Source organism: Nicotiana tomentosiformis, chromosome 12 (assembly GCF_000390325.3).
Source record: "Nicotiana tomentosiformis chromosome 12, ASM39032v3, whole genome shotgun sequence".
NCBI classification, from domain to species: domain Eukaryota; kingdom Viridiplantae; phylum Streptophyta; class Magnoliopsida; order Solanales; family Solanaceae; genus Nicotiana; species Nicotiana tomentosiformis.
Genome location: NC_090823.1, coordinates 80,007,017 through 80,023,250, shown reverse-complemented (window position 1 = coordinate 80,023,250; position 16,234 = coordinate 80,007,017). Strand labels below are relative to the sequence as shown.

The following is a 16,234-nucleotide window of genomic DNA, read 5'->3' as shown; positions in this document are numbered from 1 at the left end:
AGATATCTTTAGTGCACCCAAAGTTTCATGTATCCATGTTGAAGAAGGTGGTTGAAGACCCGTCGCTTATTGTTCCGGTTGAGACTATAGAGATTAATGAAGAACTGATTTATGAAGAAATTCCGATTGCCATTCTTGATAGGCAAGTCTGTAAGCTGAGAAATAAATAAATTGCCTCCGTGAAAGTACTATGGTGGAACCAGCAGGTTGAAGAGGCTACCTGGGAGGCCGAGGAAGAAATGAAGAAGAAATACCCTAATTTATTTGAATATCTATGTAATTATATCTATGATGTTAAGAGCTAAATTTCTACAAATTATGATTTCCCTTGTACATCTTATGTTAAGTATACTCCCTCTTGTTAATGCAATGTTTATAGCGTTGTTTCCGGTGTTGTTTTCATATTGTTTTACATCGTTGTGTTGTTAGGATTGGTTTCTGGTATTCTCTGACAGGTGGATAGGCCAGTTAGAGGGGAAAATCTGCCGAAATTTTGGAAATTTAGGGAGTTAGTCAAATATTTGGGGACTGCTAGTGTGTGAAGTAATAGTTGAATCACGGTAGATGATAATGACGGATTTCGACCCTCATTAGAGGACAAATGATCCTAAGCGGGGGAGGATGTAAGGCCCTATAAAATTTTACCTAAAACTCAGGGTTTCGTGATGCCGAGGTAGACTTGTGCATTGATGAATGTAGAGATTGTTTCAGACTTTTTGGGTTGAACAGTGCGTTGGGGAGTTGAAGAAATTTTTTTGAAGTGCAGGGCGTTTCTGCATTCCATTCTGCGGTCGCAGAACTGATCTGCGGACCGCAGATCTGCCGCTGACGGAAGCAGAAACTTGGGAAAGTTTTTGGACCATTATGCGGTCCATTATGTGGCCTCATAATCATTTCGCGGGCTGCACAATACATATCGCAGATCCAACACAAAAGTTTTTGAAGGGAAGTTCTGCGGCGCATTATGCGACCGCAGAATAGGTCTGCGGAGCGCAGACCAGTCACAGAGTGAGGCAGGAGTGCCCAGTTCCGGAGGGCCATTATGCGGTCTATTCCGCGGACCGTAGAAGCGTTATGCGGTCGCATATGCAACCGCAAATCTGCATCGGGGCTTCAATGTTTTCTCACTTTTGAACCCGATCCTATCTCGATAATTAGTCGTAAGGGACCATTTTTGAAGGGAATATCTGGTATTTTTAGAGAGATGGAGTGCCCTAGAGTGAGAGGTGAAATCCCTAAGCTAATTGTTCATCCAAAATCTTGCTCAAGCCTTGAAATTCAACAAGAAATCTCACAAGGTCTTCAACCAGGAGGTAAGATTCTAGCCCTAACCTTGAATTTTGAAATTATTTTTGGGAATAGGTAATGCAGAGGAAGGTTTTGAGGATGAGGGTTGTTGTTTATGCATGCATGTACATTCATGAGTTGTGGGAAGGTAGTTGAACTCAAATGGGTAGACCTTGGGTTGTGGGGTGAAGAAAATCCTCCATAGGAGAAGCTAGAAATAATAATGCCCACCTAGTGTTTGATAAAATGCTAAAATGAGTTGGGAACATGAACTCCTTCCTAATTTGTATTCAATTTTGCTATAGCTCTAAATAGATCAAAGTTGCTAGGATTTTCGGAACTGTGTAGTGAATTAAGGAAAGCTCAAAGTGAGGTATGTTGGCTAAACTCCTCTTTTAGAATTTAACCCCACAATGCCCTTGTAAGTCCCGTGTTGCTCATTATAAATTGATTATTTCGAATAAGCCTTGTGTCAAAAGATATATGCATTCAATATGAATTCCAAATGTTCTTGTTATGTTGAGTTACTATTTGAGAAGGTGATTTAAGAATGAGTTGTGTGTTAATACGTTATGACTTGAAAACGTGATTCTAATGAAAACTAGCATGTCGAATTGCGTGAGAAATCACATGTTCCTAAGACCCTTAATTTGGTTAGTTGCTCAAATGTGTATTTAAAGCCTTGAATAGAAATGCTTGTTGTTGGCGATCCGTGATGATGTTTGAAAATGAAACAGTAAATATAGAATATGAAATACGGCCAACGTGCCAACAATGACTTTATTTTTGGGGCCATTAGTGCCAATGAAACAAAAAGGCAAGAACAGGATGTTGAAATGCGTTGTGAATCCTTTTAAAAATAAATGCTTTGGGAGTATCGTTTAGTCACCGAGGAAGGGTAGGTCAAAATAACCTAACCCCGAAACTACACGTGCCAGTGTAGGAGTGATTGAGGGGTAAATCCCCATGTTAATGTGATGAGGTTGTTTTCCCTCATATGGGATGAGAATGATGTGTTGAGATGTTTTCCCTTGAATGAGATGAGATTATTTCTAGCGAGATGTGATGTGATGTCGACCCACACGACATTGTAGTGAGATGGCTTAGCCGAACAGACTGAGATCGGACGCCATACCGTGTACATGATATTATTGTGAGTGGATGTCTCGGGGTGAGATGGCTTAGCTGGTCGGGCTGAGATCGGACTCCTTCTAGAAACACATGGGTGTATCGGTGCTAAAGATCTCCCAACTTAAAATACTGAAGCCTACTTGAAATTTACATTTCCCTAACTTGACACCTTGATACTGTTTGAGTCTCTTATTGATTTCATGTTTTCTTCTTCGTTTACTGTTACTCGTTCTATGGAGAGGGTGTTTAGTTTTACATACTAGTACTATTTCATATGTACTAACGTCCCTTTTGCCGGGGGAGCTACATCTTTAATGGATGCAGGTGGTTCCATAGCAGGTGGTATTGATCAATGATAGCAGCACACCCTCTCCTCAGCTGACTTGGTGAGCCCCACTTCATTTCGGGGTCCTGTATCTCTTATCCTTTGTACATAGCGTTTTGAGGTATAGCCGGGGCCTTGTTGCCGGCACTGTCGTAGCACTCTTTTGTTTCTGTTAGAGGCTCCGTAGACATAGTGTGGGTTGTATCTTGTTTTAGAAAGGTTAAACTAAAAATGTTGTAGTCGTATCATCTGTTCCACTTTAACTATGATTGTATAGTGTACTATTTTAGAGACTTGTTAATGACATAACTAATGGAAATGAACTGGTGTTATTCACATGCCTCTTATTGTCTAATTAATGAAATGTATTCTTCTCTTTTCATGGGTGAGTTGGGTAGACGACATTGTACAAGCTTGCTCAATCGGGGTAACTCTGTTTAGCGCCGGTCACGCTCCCCGAGTTCGGGGCGTGACACTAGATAGACTTTCCATCACTCTTTGTTGAAAATTTCATTCCTTTTCTTCCTTGAGTTTTATTTTATAGATACTCGGCTCATTTCATTAATCTCTATTTTCCTCCTTTTTGGGCTCCTTTTTGTTCACATTACTTGCTTTTATTTCTTTCTCTTTCATGAATATCATTCATTTTCTCTCTTTTTAATTCCTTGGTACCTCTTTTAGATTTTTCAACTCTCCCCCCAAACTTAGGTTTTGAGCCACGTACTACATATGGGTGCTTGAAGGTTCTGGTGCCAAGAGGAGATCATGATCAATACGTGAAAGGCTTGTAGCAAGGTTACCAAAAGAGAGACACTAAAGGCTCAAATGGGGTTCAAGGGATAATGATCATAGGGTGGCTACCACTACCACTACTACTACTACTGTTGTTGCTGCTGCTGCTGCTGCTACTGCTACTACTGCTACTATTACTCCTACTACTGCTACTACTACTACCACCACCTACCTACCTAAACATGTAATGGACTAATTTCCTTAGAAAGTTGTAACACTATCCATCCTCGGGAAACACAGTTCATACAAAAAGATCATATTTGAAAATAACCGTGGCATTAAGAAAACCAAAGGCTTATTATCAATAACAAGAAATAAAAGCATAATATTAACACTACCAAAACAAAACTATAGATTACTATTGAATGTATCAAACTACTAAAAACTAACAAAATAAATCATCCAATTATTACATCCAATGTCATCAATTTTATCCAATCAAATCAAATTCTCCACCCCTCAAATAAAAGTAAGCATTGTCCCCAATACTTAACAAGATAAAATCAATGAGCAGAGAGGGGTGAAAAAACTCCCTAAGCATCCTCAGTCATCTGGGTATCACCAGGAGAGTCAGTGCGAGCTGACTCATCTAAATGGATAGTATCATCATCGTCCGTGGAAGCTGCCCGAGATATGAACATGTCACGCACCACAGAAGCAGTGCTAAATATAAAGCAGGGCTCCTCAACATGAGTGGTAAGGGCATCCTGAGAAGTTTGAGCTGGGTGTGGCTGTGTGGGATCAATTAGCAAGTCGAAGGGCAAGTTGCATGCCTTATCTATCTGTATCACTTCAGCCCGTAGTGACTCAACAGACTTCTTACTGGCCTGAGTCTTTCGCATCTTCTTCACCTGCTTGGTCAGCCTCTCTATCACTGCACCATGCTGAACCAATGTGTCCATGATCACCTTCTAGTTGTCCAAGATCTGAGCAAGCTTCCACAAAGTGTCAGAAGTGGTTGGCTGTGTAAAGAGATGCCCAGAAATTGCACTAGATAACTCATACAGCTTGGATGTAGCTGTCTGCATATAGTTTTTGAGACTCACCAACGTCTGATAAGCCCGTAAGGCAGATAACAGACCAGTAGGCATAAGCACATGCCTCAGAGCTAGTGTAGGCAATGGAGCGGGGGCTAATGATAGCTCAAAAGTAGTGTCCCTGGCATAAGTAGAAGGCTCAGTTGAAGATGAAGAGATATCAGAAGGACCGGAAGCTGCTACTACAAGCTCATCAGACTAACTAGTAGTAGTGGAAAGCTGGCTGCTCCTCTTTGACTTGGGGTTCCTTGGTTCTTGTAACTTGAACAGATCAAAAGGGCCGATTAGCTTAATCTTGGTATCAAATGGTCTAGACTCCACTTTTGCATCTGTCAAGTATTTTGTGATGGTGCTGCGGTACTAGTAGGAAGTGTTTCCCTGTTGTGCTACAAGAGTAATATTGGCCGACATCAAAGCACCCGCATTAATTAGGTACCTGTCCATGTTAGAATCCACAAGCACTGCCCTCTTCAAAGGCAGATTGTTTTAATTCAAGCATGGGTACACAAATGTCTGCCATCCCTTTATCTCGAAGCTCAAGGTCTTGCAGAAGATTGGAACTATGGCACCTATCCAAGGAGGGATAGGACATGGTGCAAGAATCTCAGTAAGCCACGGTCGGACCTCCTCCTTCTCAGCTAGTTTGAACAGGTACTCCTTTGCCTCAACATCCTCAAATCCCATGTAGACATTTAGAGTTCTTTGATCAAATTTCAACTTGAGGTTGTGCACCTTGGTAACCTTGGTCCATTTTACAATGTGCATAGTGTTGATGTAGAACTCTCGGACATGATGCTCTTTGACATCAACCAGCCCTTCAATGAATTGCATCCAGCCTTTTCTTTTTGTGAACTGCTCAAGGACTGCCAGATTGTAGTTGTCTAGATCCTTTGTGAGTAATTGCCTTTCATGAGTCAGGGATCTTTCTTGCCATACCTTTTTTGAAGTCCACAAATGCATTGTAGCTTAAGAACCGGTCTTCCTAGACCACCTTCTTCTTGGTTCATTCTTTTCCATCCCTTGCAACCTTTCCCCATTTTCCGTTATCAAGGGAATCATCGGAATCAGAGTCTGGTGCAGCTGCATTAGACTCATGGCTAGTGCTGGTTGTGCCATGGGAGGTATCCTGAATGTGGAAGGCTCAGCTCAGGGCTCAAACTCTCCCTATTGTTGAGACTGCTCCTCATTCTGCTCTTCACACTGAGACAATGAGTTACCTTTAGAGTCCTCCTTAAACGGTACATAGGAATCAGTGTCTGATAGGCTTTGATCTCTCCCTCGGTCGGCTGTTTGCTTCTTAACAATCATCTTCTGTACACTAGGTGTCAAGGCACCTCGACCTTTGCATTTCCCTTGGTTACCCCAGCCTTTTTATATCTACGCCTTTCCTCTTAATCGTACCATTGTCTTTTGACACACACGGAGAGTTGTCAGTTGTTATACACGACATTGACATGAGGTACATGGTAGTTATGAGTCACTATAACAGTAAGGGAAATCATAAAAACAGGGGAAGTTCATTGTCAAACATGCAGAGGGCAAGGTGGAAGTAAAGTCCGCACAATTCCAACTGCGATCCACAAAGTGGAAGTACGGTCCGTAAAATTCCAAGTGCGGCCGCACTTCTGCACCGAGGCATCAGATTTTTATAGAGTAGTCTCTGAAAGATAGTGCGGACACACTTTTGTGGCCGTAGAAATCTAACAGCGGTCCGCACTTGAGTAAAAGTACTCAGGTCACAGAGAAAAAGTTCTCTGAAGGACAATGGACCTCTCTTTGCCGCCCGAAAATTCCTATCGTGGTCAGCATAATAAAATTTTGGCCGCAGACTTGTGTAATTAGCCAGGAAACCAAAACCAGCAATTGCGGACTGCAAAATTTCAAATGTGGTCCGCACAATCAAGAATTAACGGACATAGTTAAGTAATATTTTAGGTTATGTAATATTTTTCAATCCAACTAGGTGACAGATCAAAGGCATGATAGCAAAAATCTTAACCCATTCTAAGTATGATTTTAAAAATACCTCATTCTTAAGCTACCCCATATGGAATCAGATAGAGGGATGTAACATAGATGACCTAACAAGAAGTTAAAAATCAAAAAATTCAAAAGAAAAGTAAAAAAGATCGAAGTGTTGCATACCAGATTGTGCTAGTGCAAATAGAATTATTGGAATATGAAGGGCTGTGTGTGGGAAACTATGTGTGCAAAGGGGTCCTTAGTAAAAGCTTTGTTGGTAGATGAAATGGTAAAACGTGTAAAAGGAGCACCTAATGTTCTATTTATACTTGTTCCTGGGTCGGGTCAGAGAGAGAGTAAGTGAGGCCGCAAAATCCCAAATGTGGTCCACACTTTGTTATCTGAGCATTAGAGAACTTGTAGTTGTGTGGTCCGCACTTCTGTCAACTTGTTTTTAGTGACCTCTCTGAAGGTGATCTTCTGTGGCTGAAAAATTATGTCATAGGCCGCAAAATTAGCTCTGCACTATTGCGAGAAACGTTCAGAGGCTTCTCATTTTAGCACTTGGGCTTCCACTGCATTTGCGGTTCGCAGTCAATTTTTTGCTGCCCATAGTCCATCTTGTGCGGTCCGTAGAATTTCATGCAATTCCATATCTTTATCCATCTCCAAAAACCTAACACTGATTACTACAACACTCTTCAAATCTGGTTAAAAAAATAAACAACATCTAAACTAAAAGAAAAAATGGAAAAGAGCTTGGGTTGCCTCCCAAGAAGCTCTTTATTTAACGTCGTCGCACGATGCAATGTCATAACATTCGCAATTGAAGTACATAACTGCCACCACGTGGATTTCACCAACGTTTCCCAAGTAATGCTTCACTCGATAACCATTGACTCGAAAGATTTCATTGTTCTTGTTTTTCAAGTCCAAAGCATCAAAGGGCGTCACACTAACAATTTTAATTGGACCACTCCACTTTGATTTAAGCTTCACGAGAAGCATTCTTAACCTTGAGTTGAACAACAACACTAGATTACCGGCCTTGAACTCCTTATTCCAAATATATTTTTCTTGAAGGTACTTCATCTTTTCTATGTACAAGGACGAACTCTAATATGCATGGTGCCGGAATTCATCTAATTCATTCAACTATGCAACCCGCAAGTTAGCGGCTACATCACAGTCAAGATTTAGTTTCTTCAAGTCCCACATTGTCTTGTGCTCTAATTCCAGTGAGAGATAGCAAGCTTTTCCAAACACCAAATGATATTGAAATATCCTGATAGGTGTTTTGTAAGTCGTTCTATATTCCCATAGAGCATCGTCAAGCTTCTTAGACCAATCTGACCGATTTGCATTCACCATCTTTGACAAGAGACTCTTTATTTCTCGGTTGGAGACTTCTACTTGACCACTTGCTTGTGGATGAAAGGGGTTTGCCACTTTGTGAGTGACACTATATTTTTCGAGCAAAGTGTCAAAAGCCTTTTTGCAAAAATACGATCCTCCATCACTTATGATTGCCCGTGGAGTTCCAAACCTTGTGAAAATGTTCCTCTTCAAGAAAGTAACCACATTTCTAGCCTCATTATTGTGTAAAATAATGACTTCAACCTATTTAGATACATAATTCACCGCAGCCAAAATGTAGGTTACCACAAGAACTCGCAAAAGGGCCCATGAAGTCAATGCCCCAAACATCGAAGATATCAATCTCCAAGATGGTTGTAAGGGGCATCTCATGTTTCTTTGAAATTCCACCGCCCCGTTGGCATTCATCACATCGTTTTACCAAATCATTTGCATCTTTGTAAAGAGTAGGTTAATAGAAACCAAAACTTAGGACATTAGCTACCGTTCTTTATCCCTCATGATGACCACCATAAGGTGAAGAATGTCAAGCCCCAAGAATATCACTTTGTTCCTCGTCCAGCACACATCTCCTAATCACCCTATTCGTGCAAATCCGGAAAAGGCATGGTTCATCCTAATAGTAGTCTTTGCAATCCCTCTTGATATTCTTTCTTTGGTTTGAAGTGAATGCTTCCGGAATGATACCGATGAAATTTGCCAAATCCATGAACCATGGTATCTCTTTCATTGAAAGTGCCAAGAGTTGCTCATCGGAAAAAGAGTCATTGATCTCAAAGCCATCATGTGGCCTCCCTTCCTCCTCCAAACGAGACAAGTGGTCTGCCACTTAATTTTTACTTCCCTTCTTGTCTTGGATGCCAATATCAAACTCTTGTGACAAAGGCACCCATCTAATCAAACGAGCTTTCGATTCCTTTTTACTCATAAGATACCAAAGTGACGCATGATCTGTATGCACAATAACTTGAGTTTGGCACCATAAATCCCCGGCAGGCAGCGCCAAAAATTGATAACGTCCAAGTCACACACCAAATAAGAGAATATGAAATGGCCGTTACAATAATAATAACCCAACACGAGTCAAGGTCAAACCTCAAGAAGTTTAGTATGGGTGTTATGATAAACGCTTAAGTGAGCAACTTGAACTAACTCAATTTAACTTTCAAATTAAAGTGGGTATCAATTTCACTAATTAAACTAATAAGATTTGTGACTAAGCTAGCTGACAAGTAATAATCAAAATATTTTTGAAGTCTTATCAAATGGAGAAAGGCCTAGGGTTGTAATCTTAATCTAGGTAAAAACGTAATGGGTAAGGTCAATTTATGATTGCTTGATAGATCGGGATTGTTATGACTCTCAACACTCAAGTACTCACTTAATACTACTCGCTTAAAGAGTGATTATGCTCAATTTAGCTTTCTCAAGTCCAAATGGGTAGCTATAAGTGCAATTGAATATGATTTCAAGTTAGATTATCCCTGTCTCTAGTTCAAATTCGTTAATTAAACTAGTCAATAACTCAACTAGTTTAATTTTTTTGTTAGCCAAGTTTTCCTAGACTAAGTTCTTCTTTCTCAAGTAAGAACAAGGTCAAAAAGACATGAATCAATATTTGCAACCATCAATTCTAACTTTAAAGCATAAATAAAGCTAAATAACACTAACCCAATCAATAGCAAGCAATATATTAATAAACCATAAGATTTACGCATTAGGGTTGACTCACAACCCTAGATAAAAATCTAGCTACTCATACTAAGAGACACAAAAAGATGAAAATAAGAAGAAATCAAAGACATAAAACCAAAAATAAACGAAAGAGTAGATGATCTTCTACAATTGTAGCTCAAACTTGCTCCAAATAGCTAAAAATAACTAACTCTTAGTTGCTACAATGATAAGAGGCCCTAAAAAAGTCATGAAGTTCTATTTATAGGGATACCAAAATCTTTGACAAAAATGTCCTTCAGAAGGTTCTGCGGCCGCACATCAGCTTTTACGGTTCGCATTTTGTTGGATTGACATTGCATGTGCCTTCAGTGGGAGAAGTTCTGCGATCGCACTTCAGCTTTTGCGACCGCACTTTAATTTCTGCAGACCGCATTTAAGGAGGCTTTAGACTTGTTCAACTGCTCATTCTCTAATGTTTCAAGCTTGTTAGTGTGAACTTGTTCTGTGGACCAAGTGCAACCGACATTTTATTCTGCTGACCGTACTTCTGCCAAAAGTCCCTGAAGCTTCAGTTCTTCCTCTACGGCCGCATTCTTTATTTTGCGGACCACACTTGCTTTTATGGTCGCATGTGTAGTTCTTCGGACCACACCTTTATCAGCACTTTTACTCTTTATTGAATTTGGCTACAACATCTCCTTTTTGAGTCATTTTTCTTCTTTGAACTTACATTTTTCAGCATACCTGGAATTCAACCATTGTTATTAGATTAGGAGACAAAAAATGTACTTTCGGATTAAAAATTATAACAAGAAGGTACTAATAAGTTGTTAAAATCCATACTTATCAGTAGCAACGGAGTAATACCCAAGTCGAACATCTTCAATCTATTTGAAGCCAATAAATTCTAGCACAAATGGTGTACGGGCAGCTGGTATAGCACACAACCAATAACTATAGGCAAGGAAAATAAACAATTGCAAGAGACACCAAATTTAACGTGGAAAACCCTCTTCAATATGAAGAGTAAAAAAACCACGCTCCAAAGATCCACTATATCATTGAGAGAGCTATAACATTTCTCCAAAATGGCTACAATATCAATGCCAGACGTTGAACAACAATAGCAACAAGCTTGCACCAAAACAAGTCAAGAAAAGGAGAGAAATCACCAAAAATATAGCTACTCTTCACGATCCACAATCTGGAGCTACAGGATACCAAACCGTGCTCTGTCAGTTCTCACTTGAAGACCAAGATGTGAAAAACACTCAGTTCAAGTTTCAGCTTGATTCAACATGAAATGATATGGGAAACACCAAAAGAAGTTGGGTGGTTGGAGGTATTTTTAGCAAACAAATCTGCACTCTTTTCTCTCTTTTTCTCTAAAGTGTGCTCTCTCGCAGTTTCTCTAATCCCTAAATCAGACCTAAAAGGTCTATCAAATATATGGGCCAAAACTAAGAGTGAGCTGGACCAAAAAGTGTGCTATTTATTTATCCACGTAGGAAGGTAAAAAGGCCCAAAACCCAACACTTCTTTCATGAAAAATATGCCAACTATTAACATGCTGGCTATCTTTCTCATATTCATGCCATTTGAAACGTAAGGCAGGTAAAGCTGTAGGAACCAAAAATCTATACTCCAAGATGATCATATCTCCTGCCTTTAGACTTATCAAACATTCTCTATGTCTTATCTTTTTACGAGTTCGGAATCAAAGTGTGATCTTTTTGGACTCAAACGACAAAAATAGGTAAAAACAATGGAATATTATTTTATATATAGCGCGGTTATTCACTGTGCTATACCTTAACGACATATTTGTCCGTTAAGGTATAGCGCGGTGAATAACCGCGCTATATTTAAACTTTTCTGCCCCACCAATAATTCATATGCCCTTTACTGACCCACAAATAATTCATATGGGTATAGCGCATACAGTATACGCGCTACATATATAGAGCCCATTATGCATGTGCTATACCTCAATTATTGTACCCATCGGACTAGTTTGTTTCTTATTTAAGGAGTTTCATAATTTGGTAAAAATTCATTGATGATCCTTTAGGTCTGCCGAAATATTTATTCGTTAAGTTATTTTGCATTTTGTCATAATGTACGAAGAGCGAAAAATTAGGGTTTTATTATATTGGGGAGGGGGGGGGTGAGGTTGTGGTGGAGAATAACTCAGTACGCTATAGTTGTTCTCTAGGGTGTTATATTAAGTTTTCACTTACAATGGAGTACGTTAGATTGGTATCATTGTTATGTAAAAAAAAATAAGTGTGAGGAAACGTTCAGTTAATATTAAAGTAACCGAAAGATATTTATATTCTGTTACTCCGCAAGGGATTGCTTGTTTTGCTGAGTTTAACATCGAAGACAATGAAACTCTGACAAATTTTGAGGACTCCGGATGAACACCGGGAACTTCTTGTGATAAAAATGTTGGAAGTGTACGCCAAGGCTAAAGGCATTCACAATATTGAGGTTCCACAAAATAGGGATATCCCTCAATCATCGGGTAATTTTTTTAGAGCAGTTTTATCCGAACAGGTTCCGGATGAAAAAGTTTGGCCAGATCTAAACTTATCTCCACGGGCAAATGAGGAGCGAGGACATAATTTCTCTCCAAGTTTACATAATCCACAAGCCGAGTGGTAAACATCAATTTTCCTTTGTGGTACGATGTTTATTTTTATGTATTGTATTTGTATTAACACTCATATATTCCACAGGGGGTACCGGCCAGATATGAATTTTACAAGTTATGAACCAACAGACAGTTGGAATATGCCTAGTTTTGGTGTGTTGGATCATGATGGTCCATCCAGGAGTCATCATCAATAGGATAATATGCATCATGAGATATAAAAAGATTATGATTTGTAAGTTAAGTAATAAAGTTTATATGTAATGTTTGGATGAATTTGAGAAACTCATTATTTTATTGGTTGTGCGTTGAAAACGAGCAACTTAAAGGTCTTGTCCTTACTCAATTGCCTGAAGACGACATATTTAATCGGGATATGGCAGATGCGCAGAGTCAGGTCGATGATAGTGATTATGATAATAACACTGATGAGTCTGGAGATGACACACCCTTCCTTGATGAGGGTGATGATAATGAGGACGAGAATGATGAACCTGATTTGACGAGAGAGCATGCTCCACCTCCTGTTAGACCAAGAGTGTACGAGTTCCATGTGCCGTTTCATTCAAGGAAGATTTCCTACCTTGATCAGTTGCCAAGTATGCCGAATGTGGATGCCCTGACAAGGGATCTTGATGAAATTCGGACAGCAATGGGGGATAAATCTAGAGCAACAGTACTGTCAAAGAATATGCTTTTTGCTGATAAAGCGCGCCTAAGCAGGGCGGTGCGAATGTACAACATAAAAGAGTGTCATGAGATCGTGGTTCATGAGTCATCTCCGGAAGTATACAAGGTTATTTTTCGTAGATGGTTTCAAGGTTGTAATTGGATGTTGCGTGCGAGAAAGTTGAAAACAAATATGTGGATTGTGGGGAAATACATTGGCACCTACACTTGTGAAATGGACACATTCAGTGGGAATCATTTTAACTTGAATGTTGACTTGATTTCTCTTGTCTTGATTCCACACATTTAAGCGTCCATAAGGTACAAGATCAAAGAGTGTATAGCATCTGTCCACCAGGTATATGGATGTACCATTACCAAAAGAAAGGCATTTCTCGGGTATAAACGTGCGTTTGAAATTGTTTATGGTAACTGGGATAAGTCCTTTGCCGCTCTACCCAGGTACATGGTTGCATTGCAATACTTTAACCCCGGAATTGTTGTTAAATGAAATCTTGGGCGGAGTCCGGGAATACCAGAATACATATTCAGATATGTGTTCTGGGCATTTAAACCAGCCATTGGTGATTTTGTATATTGTCGGCCGGTAATATCCATAGATGGCACTCATGTCTATAGAAAGTATGATATTAAGTTGTTGATCTCCGTTGTAGTAGATGCTAATGGAAGTATATTTCCCCTAGCATTTGCTATTTGTGCCAATGAAAGCCAAGAGACGTGGACATTATTTTTGAACCACTTGAAGGAGCACGTTGTCAGATAGCGTTCAAGTATTTGTCTAATATCTTATCGGCATGGCAATATTTTAAGATCTACACAGAGTTTGCGTGCATGGCAGGAATCGTATGCCTACCACCGTTACTGTGTTAGGCACTTGAAGGCCAACTTCCAGAGGGCTTATCCGAACAAGAACTTACATGATTTAAGGTTGATGGCTGCAACAGATCACCAAGAGTGTAAATGTAGGAGGCGAATGGAATTAATTTGGCAGGAAGACCCAGAAGCCTATCATTGGTTGATGCGACATGAGCTTAACAAGTGGACTTTGCATAAGGATGGTGGTAGAAGATGGGGAATTTTGACTACAAATGTGTCAAAGTCTTTCAACGGGTTATTGAAGTCTACACGTGGATTGCCTGTCACTGCCATGGTGCGGATGTTATTCAAGCAGATGGCAGAGAGGTTTGTTGAAACATATAGAGGTGCATCGTCATTGATGGAAATGAGTGTTGAATTTATGCCACAACCAATGAAATGATTTGAGAAATATAGGAAGCGAGCACAGTGGCATTCGTATTTGCAGTATTGCAGCGAGCGAAATATTTTTGAAGTTCGCACTGGTCTGCATCACAACCGCGAGAATAATACACACACCGTCAATGAATCCAGAAGATTATGCTCCTGTGAAAAATGGTCAATCTATCACTTGCCATGCTCACATGCCATGAAGTGCTTTCAACATACATATTTTGCGGCAACGAGATACGTTGATAAAGAATATAGTGTTGCTGCCTACTTAAACACCTATGGTGGATAGTTGCAGCCAGTGGGTGCTGAGCATCATTGGCCGTCGGAACCATTTAAAATGGTGTGTAACAAGGATTATGTGCACCAACGGAAAGTGCAAAAAAGAATGCGGATACGGAACCAAATGGATGTTGGTGATACCGTTTGTGCGTGTAAATGTGGCATATGTTCCCAAACAAGACACGACCGACGTAAATGTCCTTCAGCTGGTTTGAGAAGCAGTGGTAATTTAGCTCCAGGTGGCAGTTCATCCAATGTGCCCAATTATCAAGGATAAACGTAGTATTTTATTGCACTATTTTTGTTGTACCAAATGTCCGTAAATGTTTAGTTTGCAATATTTATGAAATAAAATTATGTTTCCAATGGGGTTAAATCTAATTGATATTTAGCATTAAAGATTCAATACAACAATTTAACATACACCCCAAGAAATAAATAACAATTTTCATTCGCCATTATCATCACTGTCTAGCACTATTTCATTGTCACTGTCTTCAGCTTCTTCGTCAACATCTTGTATGCACCCTTCCGGACCGAGGGCATCGTAATTTAGGCCCCAGTTGACACACATTTCTCGTATTTCATTGCTATCACTAATAAGACCACTTTCTTGATTTCTACAATAATATGGGACTCCTACATCCAACGTTTGTGGTAGAAACTTCGGTAGTCCCTCTCACTCGACAATTGTTGGGAAAATAGTATAATCATTGTCTCTATATAATTTTGCATTTTTTAATAAATCCCAATACTGATCCTCCGTTCCTTCCAGGTAGTTAAGATCATCCATTGCATGATAAACGGCTAGTGCCCTTTCCATCTCTAGAATCTCCTTCATCAAATGTCGAATCACTTCTGGTTCATCTTTGTGTGTGTTTGTTTGGAAGGTTGCAGACAGCGCTTGTGGTACAACAAGCCCATGCCAGTGACATAGTACTTCATAATCATATCGTTTTGAATTAAGGGGAACCCAATGTAGTTTTTCACCCCAAATTCGCATACCTTCAGGCTTTGTAGAATGCGCTTTGCCCTCAATAATGTGCCCAACAACTTTGAGATCTGTGTGTATATTTATAGGCTTATTTTTCAAGGGATGTAGAACACCATACCACTTGTCATCAGCCTAAAAAGCTGCATCCATTTGTACCCTAAAGAATTATTATCACGCGAAGCATAAAGCGTCACCAATATGCGTTATGTAACCAAAAATCACTCTTAGCTGCCTATAAAAACCTCGCGAATTGTAGTTATTATTTGCGTTGTAACGAAACGAATAGAACAACTTTGTATTAATTTTTCATTTTCGAGCATTACGACATGTCTGGACATAATGACGTACCAAGGTGTTACTGTAGCAAACGTGCAATTTTGAAGCCATATTGGTCAAATTGCAATCTAGGGCGCAAACATTGGATGTGTAAACAAGTTGTAAGTTATTATTTTTGGAAAAACATATTTGTTAATAGTTTTTATATAACATGTTAATTAATAGTCTTGTGTTATCATCCCATTGGTAGGACGAAAATCAATATGGTTTTGAAGAATGGTATGATGAATCCATTAACCAGGAATACTACAAAGCATGTTTGCTAAATATTTGGAATTTGACTGGTGAATACGAACTCCAGATCTTGAAACTACAAGAATAACTTGCGGCAGTGAAGGAGAAACTAAAAGAGGCAGAAGAAGAAAAAAATAGGTTGGAAGAGAAATTTAAGTGGTTGAAGCATAGAATAATGGGCGATAGTGACTAAACAAACATATGGATGA

General features: G+C 39.6%; 1 protein-coding gene and 1 long non-coding RNA gene across 5 annotated transcripts in view; one reads left to right on the top strand and one right to left on the bottom strand.

Annotated features, from left to right (window-relative positions):
- Positions 1–16,234, top strand: part of LOC104114545 (importin subunit alpha-4-like) — a 47,751-nt gene that overhangs the window by 18,044 nt on the left and 13,473 nt on the right. For 2 of the 4 annotated variants that reach the window (XM_070192270.1, XM_070192271.1), the window contains exon 9: positions 2,743–3,079. The exons of 1 other annotated variant lie outside the window; for it this stretch is intronic. In XM_070192270.1, coding sequence (XP_070048371.1) covers positions 2,743–2,767 — 25 coding nt within the window. In that variant the 3' untranslated portion in view covers positions 2,768–3,079. Of the gene's footprint in view, positions 1–2,742; positions 3,080–15,981; positions 16,073–16,234 lie in introns of those variants that run through there. One more of the 4 variants, XM_070192268.1, reaches the window with a different exon arrangement.
- On the bottom strand, positions 9,579–11,008 carry LOC104114543 (uncharacterized). Its single transcript, XR_690416.3, has 2 exons — positions 10,432–11,008; positions 9,579–10,332 (listed from the first exon to the last, which is right to left on the bottom strand). It is a non-coding gene; the product is annotated as an uncharacterized lncRNA (long non-coding RNA).